The 15,899-nt window shown below is 49.7% G+C and overlaps 1 protein-coding gene across 6 annotated transcripts in view; it reads left to right on the forward strand.

Annotated features, from left to right (window-relative positions):
• Positions 1–4,179: 4,179 nt before the first annotated feature.
• Positions 4,180–15,899, forward strand: part of CHD4 (chromodomain helicase DNA binding protein 4) — a 40,770-nt gene continuing 29,050 nt past the window's right edge. For 3 of the 6 annotated variants that reach the window (XM_053556463.1, XM_053556464.1, XM_053556465.1), the window contains exons 1-15: positions 4,180–4,338; positions 5,184–5,361; positions 8,813–8,934; positions 9,121–9,336; positions 9,802–9,920; positions 10,043–10,284; positions 10,508–10,635; positions 10,866–11,001; positions 11,136–11,314; positions 11,450–11,689; positions 12,668–12,871; positions 12,990–13,195; positions 13,497–13,628; positions 13,707–13,803; positions 15,296–15,487. In XM_053556463.1, coding sequence (XP_053412438.1) covers positions 5,262–5,361; positions 8,813–8,934; positions 9,121–9,336; positions 9,802–9,920; positions 10,043–10,284; positions 10,508–10,635; positions 10,866–11,001; positions 11,136–11,314; positions 11,450–11,689; positions 12,668–12,871; positions 12,990–13,195; positions 13,497–13,628; positions 13,707–13,803; positions 15,296–15,487 — 2,313 coding nt within the window. In that variant the 5' untranslated portion in view covers positions 4,180–4,338; positions 5,184–5,261. The remainder of the gene's footprint in view (positions 4,339–5,183; positions 5,362–8,812; positions 8,935–9,120; positions 9,337–9,801; positions 9,921–10,042; positions 10,285–10,507; positions 10,636–10,865; positions 11,002–11,135; positions 11,315–11,449; positions 11,690–12,667; positions 12,872–12,989; positions 13,196–13,496; positions 13,629–13,706; positions 13,804–15,295; positions 15,488–15,899) is intronic. The other 3 variants (XM_053556466.1, XM_053556467.1, XM_053556468.1) reach the window with 2 other exon arrangements.

Here is a 15,899-nt window from a genome sequence, read left to right on the forward strand (position 1 = left end):
CACAGCTCACAGCAACCTCCAACTCCTGGGCTTAAGCGATTCTCTTGCCTCAGCCTCCTGAGTAGCTGGGACTACAGGCGCCTGCCACAACACCCAGCTATTTTTTGGTTGCAGTTTGGCCGGGGCTGGGTTTGAACCTGTCACCCTTGGTATATGGGGCCGGCGCCCCACCGACTGAGCCACAGGCGCCGCCCAATGGTAAGAGAATTTAACATGGAGACTGTGGAACCCTTGCAGAATGGTGGAAATGGCCGGCACAATGAATGCAGCAAGAGGGTGGTCCAGGGAGTCAGAGTGAATATTGGAAAAAGAAAACATGAACTTTAAAGGTGACAGTGGGAGCTTTTGGCAAGACCTGAGGTCTTTGATATGAAAACGCCAGTCCTAAGATGAGAAGAAAGTTAAATGTGGAATGCTAGTGGTTCTACAAAGTCAGGCGGGAGCTGGTGGAAAGACTTGTTTGCATCCCTGGTGCTCTACTCTGGGAACGGAGGGATTGTAATTTTCGGAAGCTTTTGCCTCTCCTGAATTCATTTCTCCATGCCAGCTCTCTAGTCCCTGGATCCTAGAGAAGGCGAGAGTCATCTGGCCAGGCCCTTTCTCCAGGCAAATGAGATGAGAAGGGGGGCGGCCCCTGTGGCTCAAGGGGTAGGGCGCCGGTCCCATATGCCAGAGGTGGCGGGTTCAAACCCAGCCCCGGCCAAAAACCAAAAAAAAAAAAAAAAAGAAAGAGATGAGAAGGGCAATGCAGAGATGGTATGAGGTCCATTCCACTCACTTCCAGTCAGGAAGGGCCCTTCCTACAAGGAAGTTCTTGTTTTTTTCAATGGGTCTCACTTTCATAGGTCTTGAACTTCCTTGAAAAAGGCACATGAGAGAAGAAGAGGACATTGTATCTGGCCCAGAGGTCAGGGGCAGCAAGGTAGTGGTGCTGAGACATTGGTTTACCCTCAGATCCCGAATCTCTGGGGGTCAGGAAAAGGGGAAAGTGACAGGTGTATGGGCTCAGGTTCTCTGAGGGCCAAAGGATTCTAAGATCTGGCTTTTGAAACTTTCTAGGGTAGGGTCCCAGGGTGCTGGAGGATGGGGAAGTTAAGTGAAGAAGAGATTGTGTGTGTGTGTGTGTGTGTATTTTTTAAGACAGAGTCTCAGTTTGTTTCCTCAGTAGAGTGCTGTGGTGTCACAGTTCACAGCAACCTCAAACTCTTGGGTTTAAGTGATTCTCTTGCCTCAGTCTCCCAAGTAGCTGGGACTACAGGTGCCTGCCACAACACCCAGCTATTTTTTGTTGTTGCAGTTGTCATTGTTGTTTAGCTGGCCCTGGGCCCAGGTTTGAACTGCCCCAGGAGGGATTTGAACTGCCAGCCTTGGTGTTTGTGGCTGGTGCCGTAACCACTGTGCTGTGGGCACCAAGCTGATGGTATATGTTTTTTTTAATTTTTAATTTTTTTTTTTTTTGTAGATACAGAGTCTAACTGTACCGCCCTCGGGTAGAGTGCCGTGGCGTCACATGGCTCACAGCAACCTCTAACGCGACTCTCTTGCCTCAGCCTCCCGAGCAGCTGGGACTACAGGCGCCCGCTACAACACCCGGCTATTTTTGGTTGTAGGTGTCGTTGTTTGGCAGGCCAGGGCTGGGTTTGAACCCACCAACTCTGGTGTATGTGGCTGGGACCCTAGCCACTGAGCTACAGGCGCAGAGCCAATTTAATTTTTTTTTTTGAGACAGAGTCTCACTTTGTCACCTTTGGCTCACAGCAACCTCAAAATCCTGGGCTCAAGCCATTCTCTTGCCTCAGCCTCCCAAGTAGCTGGGACTACAGGCTCCCACCACAACATCAGGCTATTTTTAGAGAAGGAGTCTTGCTTTTGCTCAGGCTGGTCTTGAACCAGTGAGCTCAGGCAATCCACCTGCCTCAGACTCTCAAAATGCTAGAATTACAGGCATGAGCCACCATGCCCAGCCTGAGATAGTATATTTTGGAGGGCTACCTTGTGGCATGATCGAATGGATAAGGCAACCCAGAATGTAGACTTGTACACAGGAGGGTAAGATGGGGAATATTATACAACTAAGGTGTTTTTTGAAGTAAAAGATGGGGCCTCAATAATATAAGGATGGGGGTAATGGGAAGTGTTATAGACTTCAGGATCTAAAATGGGAAAGTGACTGAAAATATGGGATGTTGAGGGTAAGCAGGATTTGGTGTTCCAGAATGAGGTTAACAATTCTGATACATTGATGAGTCAAGAAGGAACGACATGAAGGTGTTATAGGATTTCAGTATTAGGGAACATTAGATGGATCAACATTGCTTTGCAGTCGGAATTCCTAGAATGTAGGGAACAGATTATCTTGACCATCGTCTATATCTATAAATCCTGTTGGAATACCCTCTAGCCTCAGGACCACGATGAACCCTACTGGGATATGCTCTCTCCTGAGATCAGTAGAATTTATTTTATTCCCTATAAAAGGAAGTTGGGAAGTAGCACTTTGTAGCTCTCCTTTGACACCATTCATCTGGTACCATTGTTTGGTTAGTTTTGCTTCTTGAAGGGACTTTGCATTCTAGGTGGCGCTCTACTGTGTCAACAGACAGTATGTTGAATGAATGTGCAGAGGGAGAGCAGGTCTCTACTCTTGGTGTGTACACAGCAGGATCCTCAGTTCACATCATGATAGGTTGTCCATCCATGGGAGTGGCCTAGGGTGTTAATGAAAGGTCCCTGACCTGGTGGAGGTGGAAGAGGACTGCTAGAATATTGAGAAATAGTTTTTGGATGGGAGTTTGTAATGACTATGGCATGCTCTTGTGAATTAAACTTTATGTAAATGGTTCATCTGTCAGCTTGGTATTTTGATTGGTCTCTCTCAAAACTTAAGAGGAGGTAAGCACTGGGAAAATACTTGCATTTTGGTGGGATTTGATGGGGCCTTGGGTTGGCTCCCAGAACCTGCGTGTCTGGAAATGTTGGAGTGGGGGATGCTAGGGTCCTAGATATCAAGAGGCTTTTTGCAGATACACTGCTTTGGCCCAGAAAGGGATTAAGGTGTGTATGAGTGGGGGGGAAGAGGGGGGGACAGGGCGGTGTGGGTAGGGTGGCTGGTCCTTCTTGCCCTGGGTGTTAGAATAGATTGACAGTATCTAGAGATGGGAGAGGTATGAATATGAATATTATGGAATGCCTACCTTGATGGGTATAGGAGTGGTGGAGTGGAGATGAAGCATTATGGGATGTGAGGCTGGGTTGTGCTGGGAGTATTATGGTACCTACTTGACCACGGACTCCTTGTAATTATTATGGGGTGTCAGGGTGTGACTGGGGGAAGTAAAATTATTATGGGATATCTTTCCAGTGTTAGGAGAAAGGAGATTCGATGTCCATCTCTCTCTGGTGACAGTAGGGGCCGTTGATCATTATGGACTATCTCTTTGATAAGGGAAGTTATTATGGGCCATGAGCTAGACAGAGAATGTGAAGTCTGGGGGTGATGTGAGCATTCTAGACTCTACCCTGCAGGGACTGAGGGCAGCTCCCAGGGTTATTATGGGATGTCACTATTGAAAGTGGGAGACTGATTATTACGGGATATGTGTGGGAGGAGGCCGAGGGTCCGTTGTTGTAGTATGTGGGGGGGTGAGTTTTTGACTATTATGGGATATCAAACTGGGGTGGATGAAGGGTGGTTATTATGGGATGTCTGTGGGGGATGGGGATAAGTATTATGGGATATGAGGCTGATGTGCCGGGAGGGGTGCTTATTATGGGATGGCCGTGGGGAGGGAGGGGTGATGAATTATTATGGGATGTTGGCACTAGGGCCAAGAGTAAAGAAGTTGGCAAAGGATGGCTATTATGGGATATTTAGGAGGGTTAGACGTAAAAAGTCTGGAATATTATGAGATGTCAGCAGCCCCCTGGCATATATGTGTATGAAATGTGGGGGGGCCGAGGTGTGTGTGTGTGTGTGTGGGGTGTCCGTGTATGTGTATTATGGGATGGCCAGGAGGTGGGCGGTTGCCCGGGTGACACGCGCGCGCGCGCTCGAAGGGGGCGTGGCCAATGGTTGCCTGAGCGACGAGGGGGCGGGGGTTGCCCGGGAGACCTAAGGAGGGTGGCGGTAGTGGAGGGGGGGTTGGAGTTGGTTGAGGTTATTATGGGCTGTCCGTGGGGGGGCGGGGCCAGTGCGGTGGGATTTCCCGGCCGGTGTTTCGGGCCCTTTAAGAGGCGACGCCGGAGCCGGAGCCATTTTCCCCCCTTCGGCCGTGGCGAGGAAGAGCCGGAGCGGGAGTGACACCAGGCCGGACCCAGCGCGACCTGCGGCGGCTCTGGGTGAGGAGAGTGCGGGGTTCCCAAAGGGACTCCCCTCACTGCCCAACAAGCTCTGAGGGTCATCCCTTCACCCGCCCCTTCCTCAGGCGTCCCAGGATCGCCGGACCGCCCCCTGCCCGGAGGAGCGGACCCTTCCTTTTCCTCCCCTGCAGGGTGTCTGTCCTCCCCCTTCACTCCCCGCCCTAACCCTGCCAGAGTCTTGTCTTCCTCGACCCCTACCTCGGGCTAGGTCTCCCACAATGCCCGGCGCCCGCTCCCTCGCCCTTTGGTCACTTGCCCCCCGGGACACGTGGCCCAGCCCCCTTCCCAGTGGGAGCTCTCTCACCCCCCAGTCCCTGCCTCCAGCCCCCTGCAGCGCCCGAGCCTCCACGCCCCCTCGTCCCTGCGGCTCCTGAAGAGAACCTGAGTTGTCCCAGAGGACAGCCTTTGGAGAGCTGCCCTGGGGACTGGCCCCTCCCGGGCGCAGAGAGGCGCCCCCCCACCCCCAAGTGACCTTGTGTCCCCAAGCGCCTCGCCGCCTGCCGCCTCTCCTGGCCCCCCCGCTCTGCGGCCACTTGGACCCCCTCCCCCCGTCACACCCTGCTCGGTCCAGCCCGGCTTCTCTCCTCTTCACGCTGCACCAGCTTGTCCTCGGGGGTGTCGCTCCCTCTCTTCTTGGGGGCTCCTCTTGGGGAGCCGGCTTCCGGGCTGCCCCCGAGGAGTGTGGAACTAAGTTCAGCCTGAGCGGTTTAGGTGCCCTGCTAGGGTGGCTGGGGTGGGGGGCGGAAAGAGCGGGTGGGTGTGGGGGAGGGGGACAGTGCGCGTCACTGACTGTTCTCCCTTTCTCTCCCCCCTCCCCCGCACAGTGACTCGGGCCAGTGTAGAGGGCCCCAGGCCGTCGGCAGGAGCAGCTGGGCCAATTCCCTGGCCGGGAGCGGAAGGGGATGGCGTCGGGCCTGGGCTCCCCGTCCCCCTGCTCAGCGGGCAGTGAGGAGGAGGATATGGATGCACTTTTGAACCACAGCCTGCCCCCACCCCACCCAGGTAACATCTTCCCCTAGGGCCAGGGCAGGAAGGAGGCATTTGGACTTTTCCGAGTGACTGGTGAGGCAGGCTTGTGTGGCTAGTCGCCGTTGCAGAGCCTGGAGTGGAGGGCATCCGAAGGGAGTGGTTCCCTTCTGCGGAGCTCTTGTGTGAGGGGGGTGGAAGCCATGTGCCTCCTGGGCCCGCGGATGGAGATGCAAGCTTGCTGCGCTCCTGTCTTGAGGAATGCTCTGCAGTTCCCGGTTGAGGGAGCTCTCTGGGCTGGCAAGAATTACCTTGCGTGGGTCCTTGGAGGAATGCAGGTAGCTGGGACCCCTGGAGGCTATTTGGTGACCGCGGTGGGGGGTATTTGGGATTTCTGTTTGAGGATACCAGCTGGGCATCTGTGCAGGTAGGATCCTGTGGTTGCTGCTGTGGGAAGGAAAGAGGGAGAGCTGGTTACTCTCTATCTGATTATTTTTAGCTGCTGATCACTTAACCGCTTTTCTGTGCTGTTTCAACTGTGTGAAGTTTGAATTGCGCTCCTCAGCAGGATCTAGAGCGCGTTTAGCCAGGCATATTGCTGGAACGTTTTGAGGGGGGAAATGATGGGGGCTAGGGGAGGATGTAATAGTCTAGTAGGGAGGGGCAAAAGAAGGGAGGGTACCCCACTTACCCTAGCGGGTGAACATAATCCTGGCTTTTTTTCCTGGAGGCTTCTGCCTCTGAGAGATAGCCTGGAGTTTGGGCTGGCAGTGTCAAGTGTTTGTGTAGGTGTGTTAAGGGTTGCACTATCTGTGTTTTGGGGTGGCTCTCTGAACTGGCCAAACCCGTATGATTATAACCACCCTGCCTGATTGGAGTAGCCCTTGTCTATTCTCAGATGATGATTGATGTCATGCTCCTAAGTGGATGTCTCTCTGGTCTGTCTTTCCTTCTGAGCTCTTAGCTAAATCGCCTACTTGTTTCCTTGACCTTTTTCTCTAGCTTCATTTTTTTCCTACATGCCCTTTCTTCATTTCTTCTGTAGAAACTTATCTTCTCATTCTGGAGCCTGCTGATCCTGTTTTTGTTTCCCATCCAACGTGTTTTACTTCTGCCTTTTCTCTTAGCTCCAGCCGGAAATTGAGGTGGTCTAGGAGAGATGCTTTCTCATTCGGTATATTCTAATTTGGAACTCTTCACTTCAACCTGAGACCTTTTAGGAGAGGGGTTAGTCTTGTTATTGAGCCTTCAGCTGTTGAAATAAGTTTAGACTTTGGTCTTATCACTGTATAGGGTAGGGTGGCTCATTTCTATGCTTTTGCCCAAGATGGGGGCAGGGCAGCAGTGATGGTGAGGTGAATCTGTCCTTTCTGAGAGGGGCATGCAAAATAGAACTGCTATCCATGCATGTTGGTTCCACATCTTGGCCTTGCCCTGGCCCTTTTTTGGGGCTTCCCCCCATGTTGACTGGGAGATGTGTAAGCTCCCAGAGTGAACTCTGCCCTGAGCTGTAGCATGACCCAGTTTTTCCACTTGCCACACCCCATTCCTGCCCCTTTCCCAAATCTTCCTCTATATCTTAGTTGGTTTTAGCATGTCATTTTAGCATATGATTTGCCAGAGAAGTTTGGGGATCTTATGTGGATGGAAGGGTATTTCCTTTGCCTCCTTGGGTTTGTCCTTGTCTGTTTCCAGCTTTTATGGGGATGCAAAGAGGAAGACCCTCTGTAGCTGATGGGGAGAGTGACTTGGGGATAGCTCTTAAGAAAATGAGTCTTTCTGTGAGATCCAGGCTGGTGTTCCATTCCCAAGGGAATGGGAGGGGCTTTTTTGTGCCTGGCCTGATCTTGGGCTGAGTGAAAGGGGGGAGGCTGATGGTGCTTTGTCCAGCCTAATGTCTCATGTTCCCTAGTATCTGTCTAGCTCAGGAAGGGTGGAGCCAGGGACATTTTAGGGCTAGTTCTGGGGGTCAGGAACTAAGAGCGTGTGAGGGATTAAAGGAGGGATATTGTTTTCCACTACTGTGTAGGTCCTGCTCCTGTTTTTTTGTGGGGGGGAGGGGATGTAGACATGACTCCTATGAGTTGGCTAAGACTCTGGGTGGAGGTAATGAGGAAGCTGAGCTTCAGAGACTCTTTGTTGGCTTCCATTCCTCAAGCTAAATCTTTTGGGTATCAGAATTTGGGAAGAAGGTTGTATGCTCTGACCACACCTCTACTGAGTCTTTGTTAAATCTTAGTTCTGATGACTGAAATTATTTTTGAGGGAGTAATCCAATCCCTCTCATAATATTAGCCTTCATGTTTGTCTTGCTTTCCCTGGATTCCCTTGCCTAGGACAGTAGAGTGGCCTCTTGTGAACTGTCATCTCAGAGTAGGTGTTAGAGATTAGTGGCATTTGGACCTGGGGCCAGGTAATAATTTGGGAAATCTTCTGTGAGGGCAGTCTTTTCTCGGGCTACCTCTCAACCCCACCCCCCTCCCCTGCCACTTCCTGTCTGTCCTATGTTGGCAGCTGGGTGCCCTGGGCTGGCTTCTGCGGTCAGGAGCCATTTTCCCTCTCCTCAGTGGGTGAGGCACTCTCCTCTTCTCCACTCCCCCCACCTTGGGCGGGGGTGGCTTAGAAAGAGGGAGAGAAGAGGGAGGAGGGAGATGGAGTTGGTGTGAATGTTTGTTACAAAGGAAGCTGCCTCCCGCCTCCTACTCTGTGCCCCTTCCCACCTATCCTTGCCCAGGAGCTTTCGGTATTACCCTAGGCTTTGTGTGTGCTTCCAGCCAGGGGAGGAGGTGGAGCCAGATGGAAGGAGGATTGCTTGGGGTGGGAGGGAGATGGTGACAGCTGGGCTGATTTGGGCCCCTAGGGAGAGGAGGCTGCTGACCCAGGAGAGGCTGGGAGGAACATTAGAGTTGGAGATGGGGAAAGGAAATTGTTTTGGGAGTAGGTGTGAGATTCAGCTGGCAACTGAATAGGGGACTTGGAGGTTCTGGTTGTTTTGAGCTGTGATGACCCCAGAAGAGTTAGAGAAGGGTGTGGTTTCTGGGACCCTTGAACTGGTATTGTTCTGGGAAGGTGTTTTTGTCTTCTAGGTAGGACCTTTCATTCTCTCCCTGGTTTATAAACTACTTGGTGGCCAGTTACAGGAGACCTAGACTTAGTTCTCTTACTTGGTGAACTCCTAGCAGCTTTATTCAGCTGCAGTGGTGAACATCTAGAAGACTGCTGGTAGTAATGGGAGAGAGAACACAGGGTTCTGGACAGCTGCCCAAGGTGGGCCTGTCTGGCCTGGTAGGCCTATTTCAAGTATATACAGCTCTGTCTTTGTCTTTTTGTCCTGGGTATCAGCTTCCTTCTGTGGAGAGTATAGCAGTTCTCTTCAGAGGAATCTGGGACAAGAGGTGGGGAATAAAGTCTAAAGCCTCTGGATTAGGCCCTAACCTTTTGTTATTGATCTTTTCCCTGCCTACCATGCTTTGCCAAATATATGTAGAAAATGAAGAGGACCCAGAAGAGGATTTGTCAGAAGCAGAGACTCCAAAGCTCAAGAAGAAGAAAAAGCCTAAGAAACCCAGGGACCCTAAAATTCCTAAGAGCAAGCGCCAAAAAAAGGAGGTGAGTGGGTGACTGAATGTTATAGGGAATCAGAGGAAGAAGGGAGGAGCTCTAAAAAGGGTTGAAGGACCTCTTCCTCTGGAATAGTGGGCCAGGTCCAGGGAATGAGCCTCAGGGCAGTCCTGAGGTCAGCATGTGTGTAGCATGTGTGTGTCTGTCTCCCTCTCCCCCCTTTCCCTGCTCCAGCGTATGCTCTTATGCCGGCAGCTGGGGGACAGCTCTGGGGAGGGGCCGGAGTTTGTGGAGGAGGAGGAAGAGGTGGCTCTGCGCTCAGACAGTGAGGGCAGCGACTATACCCCTGGCAAGAAAAAGAAAAAGAAGCTTGGACCTAAGAAAGAGAAGAAGAGCAAATCCAAGCGGAAGGAGGAAGAGGAAGAGGATGAAGATGATGATGATTCAAAGGTGCCTGGATCTCCATCCTCTTCTCTGTTCTGTTAACTTCTGTCCTTTGTTTCCTAGACAATCCACTACTTTCTAGTTTTCTTACTCTGGTCTTGCAAGCTGTGGTCCCCACCCCCCATTCTGTTGCCCCAGGCTAGAGTGCCCACATTGTCAACCTAACTCACAGCAACCTGAACTCTGGGTTCAAATGACCCTCCTGCCTCAGACTCCCGAATAGCTGGGACTACAGGCGCCATCCACAATGTCCTGCTAGTTTTTTTCTATTTTTAGTAGAGACAGGTTCTTGCTCTTGCTCCAAATGGTCTCAAACTCCTGAGCTCAAGCAGTCCACCCACCTTGGCCTCCCAGAGTGCTAGGATTACAGGCCTGAATCACTAGGCATTCCCCAAGCTGTAGTTTCAATTCAAACTTCCTTAGTAAGTGTGGGCACTAGGTGGCAGGTCCTTGACCTTGCTCTCTTTATAGGAGCCTAAATCATCTGCTCAGCTCTTGGAAGACTGGGGCATGGAAGACATTGACCATGTGTTCTCTGAGGAAGATTATCGCACCCTCACCAACTATAAGGCCTTCAGCCAGTTTGTCCGGTAAATGACTAGGGTTTTAGAGGTGGGGGAAGGAGAGTTCTTCCATAATCTCTTCTTGCTTCTCTATTTTTGTTTTACCCTTAAACATTTCCCTCTATTCTGTTTGTCCACTTTTCCACCAGACCCCTCATTGCTGCCAAAAACCCCAAGATTGCTGTCTCCAAGATGATGATGGTTTTGGGTGCGAAGTGGCGGGAGTTCAGTACCAACAACCCCTTCAAAGGCAGTTCTGGGGCTTCAGTGGCAGCTGCAGCAGCGGCAGCAGTAGCAGTGGTGGAGAGCATGGTGACAGCTACTGAAGTTCCACCACCACCTCCCCCTGTGGAGGTGCCCATCCGAAAGGCCAAGACCAAGGAGGGCAAAGGTGAAATGGCCTGCAAGTCAGAGAGGAGGGACTAACGGGCTTAGGAGAGAAAGCATGGGATTGTTTGTCAGCCCTAAAGTAAGAAATAGGAGGGAAGAATGAGTTTTGGATTTAGGAGGGAAATTCGGGAATGTGGACATGGTGAAGCAAGCTTAGGTGGAGAAGATTTTATTTCCCCCTATCTTTTACCTTGTGGTATATGTTTGGATGTATTCGATTTTAGGTCCCAATGCTCGGAGGAAGCCAAAGGGCAGCCCTCGTGTACCTGATGCCAAGAAGCCTAAACCCAAGAAAGTAGCTCCCCTGAAAATCAAGCTGGGAGGTTTTGGTTCCAAGCGTAAGAGATCCTCGGTGAGAGCGCAGCCCATCCCTTTGCGGAGGGTGCCAAGTCTAACAGGGAGGATGCTACCTTATGTCTGGATCTGTTTCTTACAGTAGGCATGTAAGAATGTGTGGAGCTGGCTCCATATGTAACAGTCTTTACTGGGATTCTGGTACCCCAGTGAGAGAGTGATCTCCTCTCTACACTCTCTCTTTCTCTTTGGCTTGAACTTCTGACATTATTTATTTTCACCTGCCAGAGTGAGGATGACGACTTAGATGTGGAATCCGACTTCGATGATGCCAGTATCAATAGCTATTCTGTTTCTGATGGTTCCACCAGCCGTAGTAGCCGCAGCCGCAAGAAACTCCGAACTACTAAAAAGAAAAAGAAAGGTGTGTTTCTTTTCTTTATCTCTATGTGACGGGATAAGGTAGAAATCATTGGGGAAGAATCTCCCTAAGGAGATGGGGTGGGGGAGGGAGGTAGTTTTTTTCTAATAACTGGGCTTTCCCTCTTCCTTGCCCAGGCGAGGAGGAGGTGACTGCTGTGGATGGTTATGAGACAGACCACCAGGACTATTGCGAGGTGTGCCAGCAAGGCGGTGAGATCATCCTGTGTGATACCTGTCCCCGAGCTTACCACATGGTCTGCCTGGATCCAGATATGGAGAAGGCTCCTGAGGGCAAGTGGAGCTGCCCACACTGTGTGAGTATCTGGCCCTTTGAACCCATGAGAGGAAGGGTGGGATGATAAGCCTCTTTGGTTATGAACTTTGGGAAGCATTCAAAGGAATGATGGGTGGGGGGTGGTAATAATTGAATCTGTGATCCTTTACTACAGGAGAAGGAGGGCATCCAGTGGGAGGCCAAAGAGGATAATTCGGAGGGTGAGGAGATCCTGGAAGAGGTTGGGGGAGATCCTGAAGAGGAGGATGACCACCATATGGAATTCTGTCGAGTCTGCAAGGATGGTGGGGAGCTGCTCTGTTGTGATACCTGTCCTTCTTCCTACCACATTCACTGCCTGAATCCCCCACTTCCAGAGATCCCCAATGGTGAATGGCTCTGTCCCCGTTGTACGGTGAGTGACTGACCTTAGCCAGGTCAGGAGACATGGGAAGTATCGTCTAGCAGAAATGTTTATCACGTTTATATGTAGGCATTCTGAGGCTGAGGTGCAGGAGAGGTCATTGGAGAACTATGAACTCTTTAGTCCTGAAGTAGGTATTTCCCTTCTTCATGTAGTCTTGGGGTATCTTTGTCCTGGGAAAATACAGAATTAACTTCAACCAGTGGAGTTGATGTCTTGCCAGCTCTGAGAGGAATGGAGCAATGTCCTAGCTGAAAATATTTGTCTCTTATTTGACATTCTACCACGGGGCCTTGGTAGCTTAGAATGTTTCGTAGAGGCACTTACTGCTTTTAGATTGCTTAAGAGAGGAATTCTGAACTCTAGGTCTGTGGGTTTTCTTTTCTTTTTTTTTTTTTGTGGAGACAGTCTCACTGTACCGCCGTTGGGTAGAGTGCCGTGGCGTCACACAGCTCACAGCAACCTCTAACTCTTGGGCTTATGCGATTCTCTTGCCTCAGCCTCCCGAGCAGCTGGGACTACAGGCGCCCGCCACAATACCCAGCTATTTTTTTGTTGCAGTTTGGCCGGGGCTGGGTTTGAACCCGCCACCCTCGGCATATGGGGCTGGCGCCCTGCTCACCGAGCCACAGGCGCCGCCCCAGGTTTATGGATTTTCTATGCCGCTTGCTTTGAGTTACTTTTTAAAGTCTATCTACTGGCTCTGTTAAGCAGATAGGAGTGATGGTATCACATAAATCCTGCGTCATGTCTAGAAATGGAGATGAAATTCAGACAAATTCCTTCTGGTCCTACACATTTCAGATAAGGGGTCCTCAACCTGTATTCTCTTCCTAGATAGGACCTGGGATTAGATTTTATTTGAAATGAGCTTTTAATCATCTCTTTGACAAAGTTGAGGCTGTGAACCTGTCCTGTCTCCTCCTATGGGTATGATTTGGGATTAGGTCATCTTTTCTTTCCCCTCAGTGTCCAGCTCTGAAGGGTAAAGTGCAGAAGATCCTAATCTGGAAGTGGGGTCAGCCACCATCTCCAACACCGGTGCCTCGGCCTCCAGATGCTGATCCCAATACTCCCTCCCCTAAGCCCTTGGAGGGGCGGCCAGAGCGGCAGTTCTTTGTAAAATGGCAAGGCATGTCTTACTGGCACTGTTCCTGGGTGTCAGAATTGCAGGTAGGTCTAGAATAGGCTGGAGATGTGGGGACTACAAAGGGTAGTGAGAAAACAGCCTTGTGGATAGAAAGGAGTGAATGCAACTCCTTGGTGGCTTATTTTCTCTTTCTGCTCACAGTTGGAGCTGCACTGTCAGGTGATGTTCAGAAACTACCAACGGAAGAATGATATGGATGAGCCACCTTCTGGGGACTTTGGTGGTGATGAAGAGAAGAGCCGGAAGCGAAAAAACAAGGACCCTAAATTTGCAGAGATGGAGGAACGCTTCTATCGCTATGGGATAAAACCTGAGTGGATGATGATCCACCGCATCCTGAACCACAGGTACCAGCTGGGCACACTGGAGGTAGGCAGTATCTCCATGGGAGACTATTGCTGAAGGGATTAGCAAAATAGACATCACCAGTAACTTACTCTGTGTTGTCATTGATTGAATGTTTTTGAGCTATGGGAGATAGAGATTCGAGATAATTTTTGGTCCAAAGACTGATATAGTAGAGGCTCTGATACATTTGAGGTCTGGTATGGTACATACATTATTATCAGTTTTTGAAACCAAGACTAACTTAGGAGGGAAGGAGGGTTACCTTCTGGCTCTTAGGTTTTTCTCCCCTTGACCTTGCAGCGTGGACAAAAAGGGCCATGTCCACTATTTGATCAAGTGGCGGGACTTACCGTATGATCAGGCATCTTGGGAGAGTGAGGATGTGGAGATACAGGATTATGATTTGTTTAAACAAAGCTATTGGAATCACAGGTGAGTGATTTGGGGTGAAGACTAGAGTTACTTATGAAAAAGGACCTTGGGCAGCTGTGTGAAATTTTTCTTCTTTAGGGAGTTAATGAGGGGTGAGGAAGGACGACCAGGCAAGAAGCTCAAGAAGGTGAAGTTGAGGAAGTTGGAGAGGCCTCCTGAAACACCAACAGTTGATGTGAGTTGGGGTAGAAAAGAGAGGGTACAGTTTGTTGGGTAGGACAGTATATCTTGTCTGCTGCTTTCTAATTATGGTATGCTAAGTAATTATCTGCAGATAATATCTTTGTAGCTACAAATGCTTCATAAAGTTCACTGCCTCACTTCCCACATCTCTATAAATGAGAAAGCACTAGGATTACTTTCTCCTTTTATCTTCAGGAAAAGAAAGGAGGTGTATTTTATTATTATTATTATGTATTTATTTTTTAGAGACAGAGCTTCACTTTGTTGCCTTCAGTAGAGTGCTATGGCATCACAGCTCACAGCAACCTCTAGCTCTTGGGCTTAGGGGATTCTCTTGCCTCAGCCTCCTGAGCAGCTGGGACTACAGGCACCTGCCACAACGCCCGGCTATTTTTTTTTTTTTTTTGGTTTTTGGCCGGGGCTGGGTTTGAACCCGCCACCTCCGGCATATGGGACCGGCGCCCCACCCCTTGAGCCACAGGCGCCACCCCCCGGCTATTTTTTTTGTTGCAGTTTGGCCTGGGCTGGGTTTGAACCCTCTACCCTCAGTATATGGGGCCGGTGCCCTACTCAGTGAGCCACAGGTGCCGCCCAGGAGGTGTATTTTATTTTTTTTATTATTATTATTATTTTTTGTAGAGACAATCTCTCACTTTGTCACCCTCGGTAGAGTGCTATGGTGTCACACGGCTCACAGCAACCTCCCAACTCCTGGGCTTAGGTGATTCTCTTGCCTCAGCTTCCCAAGTAGCTGGGACCACAGGCATCTGCCACAATGCCTGGCTATTTTTTTATTGTTGTTGCAGTTTGGCTGGGGCTGGGTTTGAACCTGCCACCTTTGGTATGTGGAGCCAGTGCCCTACCCACTGAGCCAGAGGCGCCGCCCAGGAGGTGTATTTTATATGATTGAAGAAATACTATCTGGGGAGAGGTCACAATACCAAGCTTTTATGAAACTTCTATTGGAACCTGCGTTTTCTAACCTTTAATTAGGTCCTTTGTGTTTTGTTTGTGCAGTATAATTCGAGGGTGGTTAAAGTAAAAAGATCTGGTGGCCCTGTGGCTCAAAGGAGTAAGGCATTGGCTCCATATGCTGGAGGTGGTGGGTTCAAACCCAACCCCGGCCAAAAACTGCAAAAAAAAAAAAAAAAGATAAAGTAAAAAGATCAGTCTAGGAAGGACATATAGTTATTTATCTGGTGGATCCTGACTACTAGAATTATCATATTGCTAGGGAGACTATGATGTGTTTTTCCTCCAAGATCTGTAGGACCCAAGATCAGGTTTGTCTGATAGGTTAATTGCTCTGATTTCTGCAGAGTCCTAAATCAAATACAAAATTGAAATAACCATTGGGTGTTTTTTTCCTCAGAATTTTTTGTGACTCTCCCAGGGGGATCTTGTGAGGACATATGAGGATGAGGCAGTTGCCATCTTATGGAAGGAAGGGAATTTTTTGCCAGCTTTTCTCTTTTATCCTTCAGCCAACAGTGAAGTATGAGCGACAGCCAGAGTACTTGGATGCTACCGGTGGAACCCTGCACCCTTACCAAATGGAAGGCTTGAATTGGTTGCGCTTCTCCTGGGCTCAAGGCACTGACACCATTTTGGCTGATGAGATGGGTCTTGGGAAGACTGTACAGACAGCAGTCTTCCTCTATTCCCTCTACAAGGAGGTAAGAAAAGCTAGGGATGTTAGTTTTTTGGGTGGGTATTTTATATTTGTAGTCTCTGAGGAGAGAGAAGAGGGAAGAAATAATTGTTCTCTGACTTTGAAGAACACTGTTAAGTGATAGTAAGATAGACATATATATACACAGTGAAAGATTGGAGGGCCTATAGCCATGGGTAGAATTCATGGTGGGTGCATAGGGCCTCAGTCCTGGGTAAACAATTATGTATTGAGGTGAGCAGAGTTATGGGTGGAATTAGTATGGAAAGATTTAATGGAATAGGTAGGATTTTAAGCTCTTTGTGAGGATGGATCTTGGTTTTAGGGAAATAAGTGGTGAAGGCATTTGCATAGAGGAAGAAAAGAAGATGGGAGCAGCAGTGCAGATGCCAGTCTTAGCCTTCAAGTTTGTAGGG

Source organism: Nycticebus coucang, chromosome 12 (genome assembly GCF_027406575.1).
Source record: "Nycticebus coucang isolate mNycCou1 chromosome 12, mNycCou1.pri, whole genome shotgun sequence".
NCBI lineage: Eukaryota > Metazoa > Chordata > Mammalia > Primates > Lorisidae > Nycticebus > Nycticebus coucang.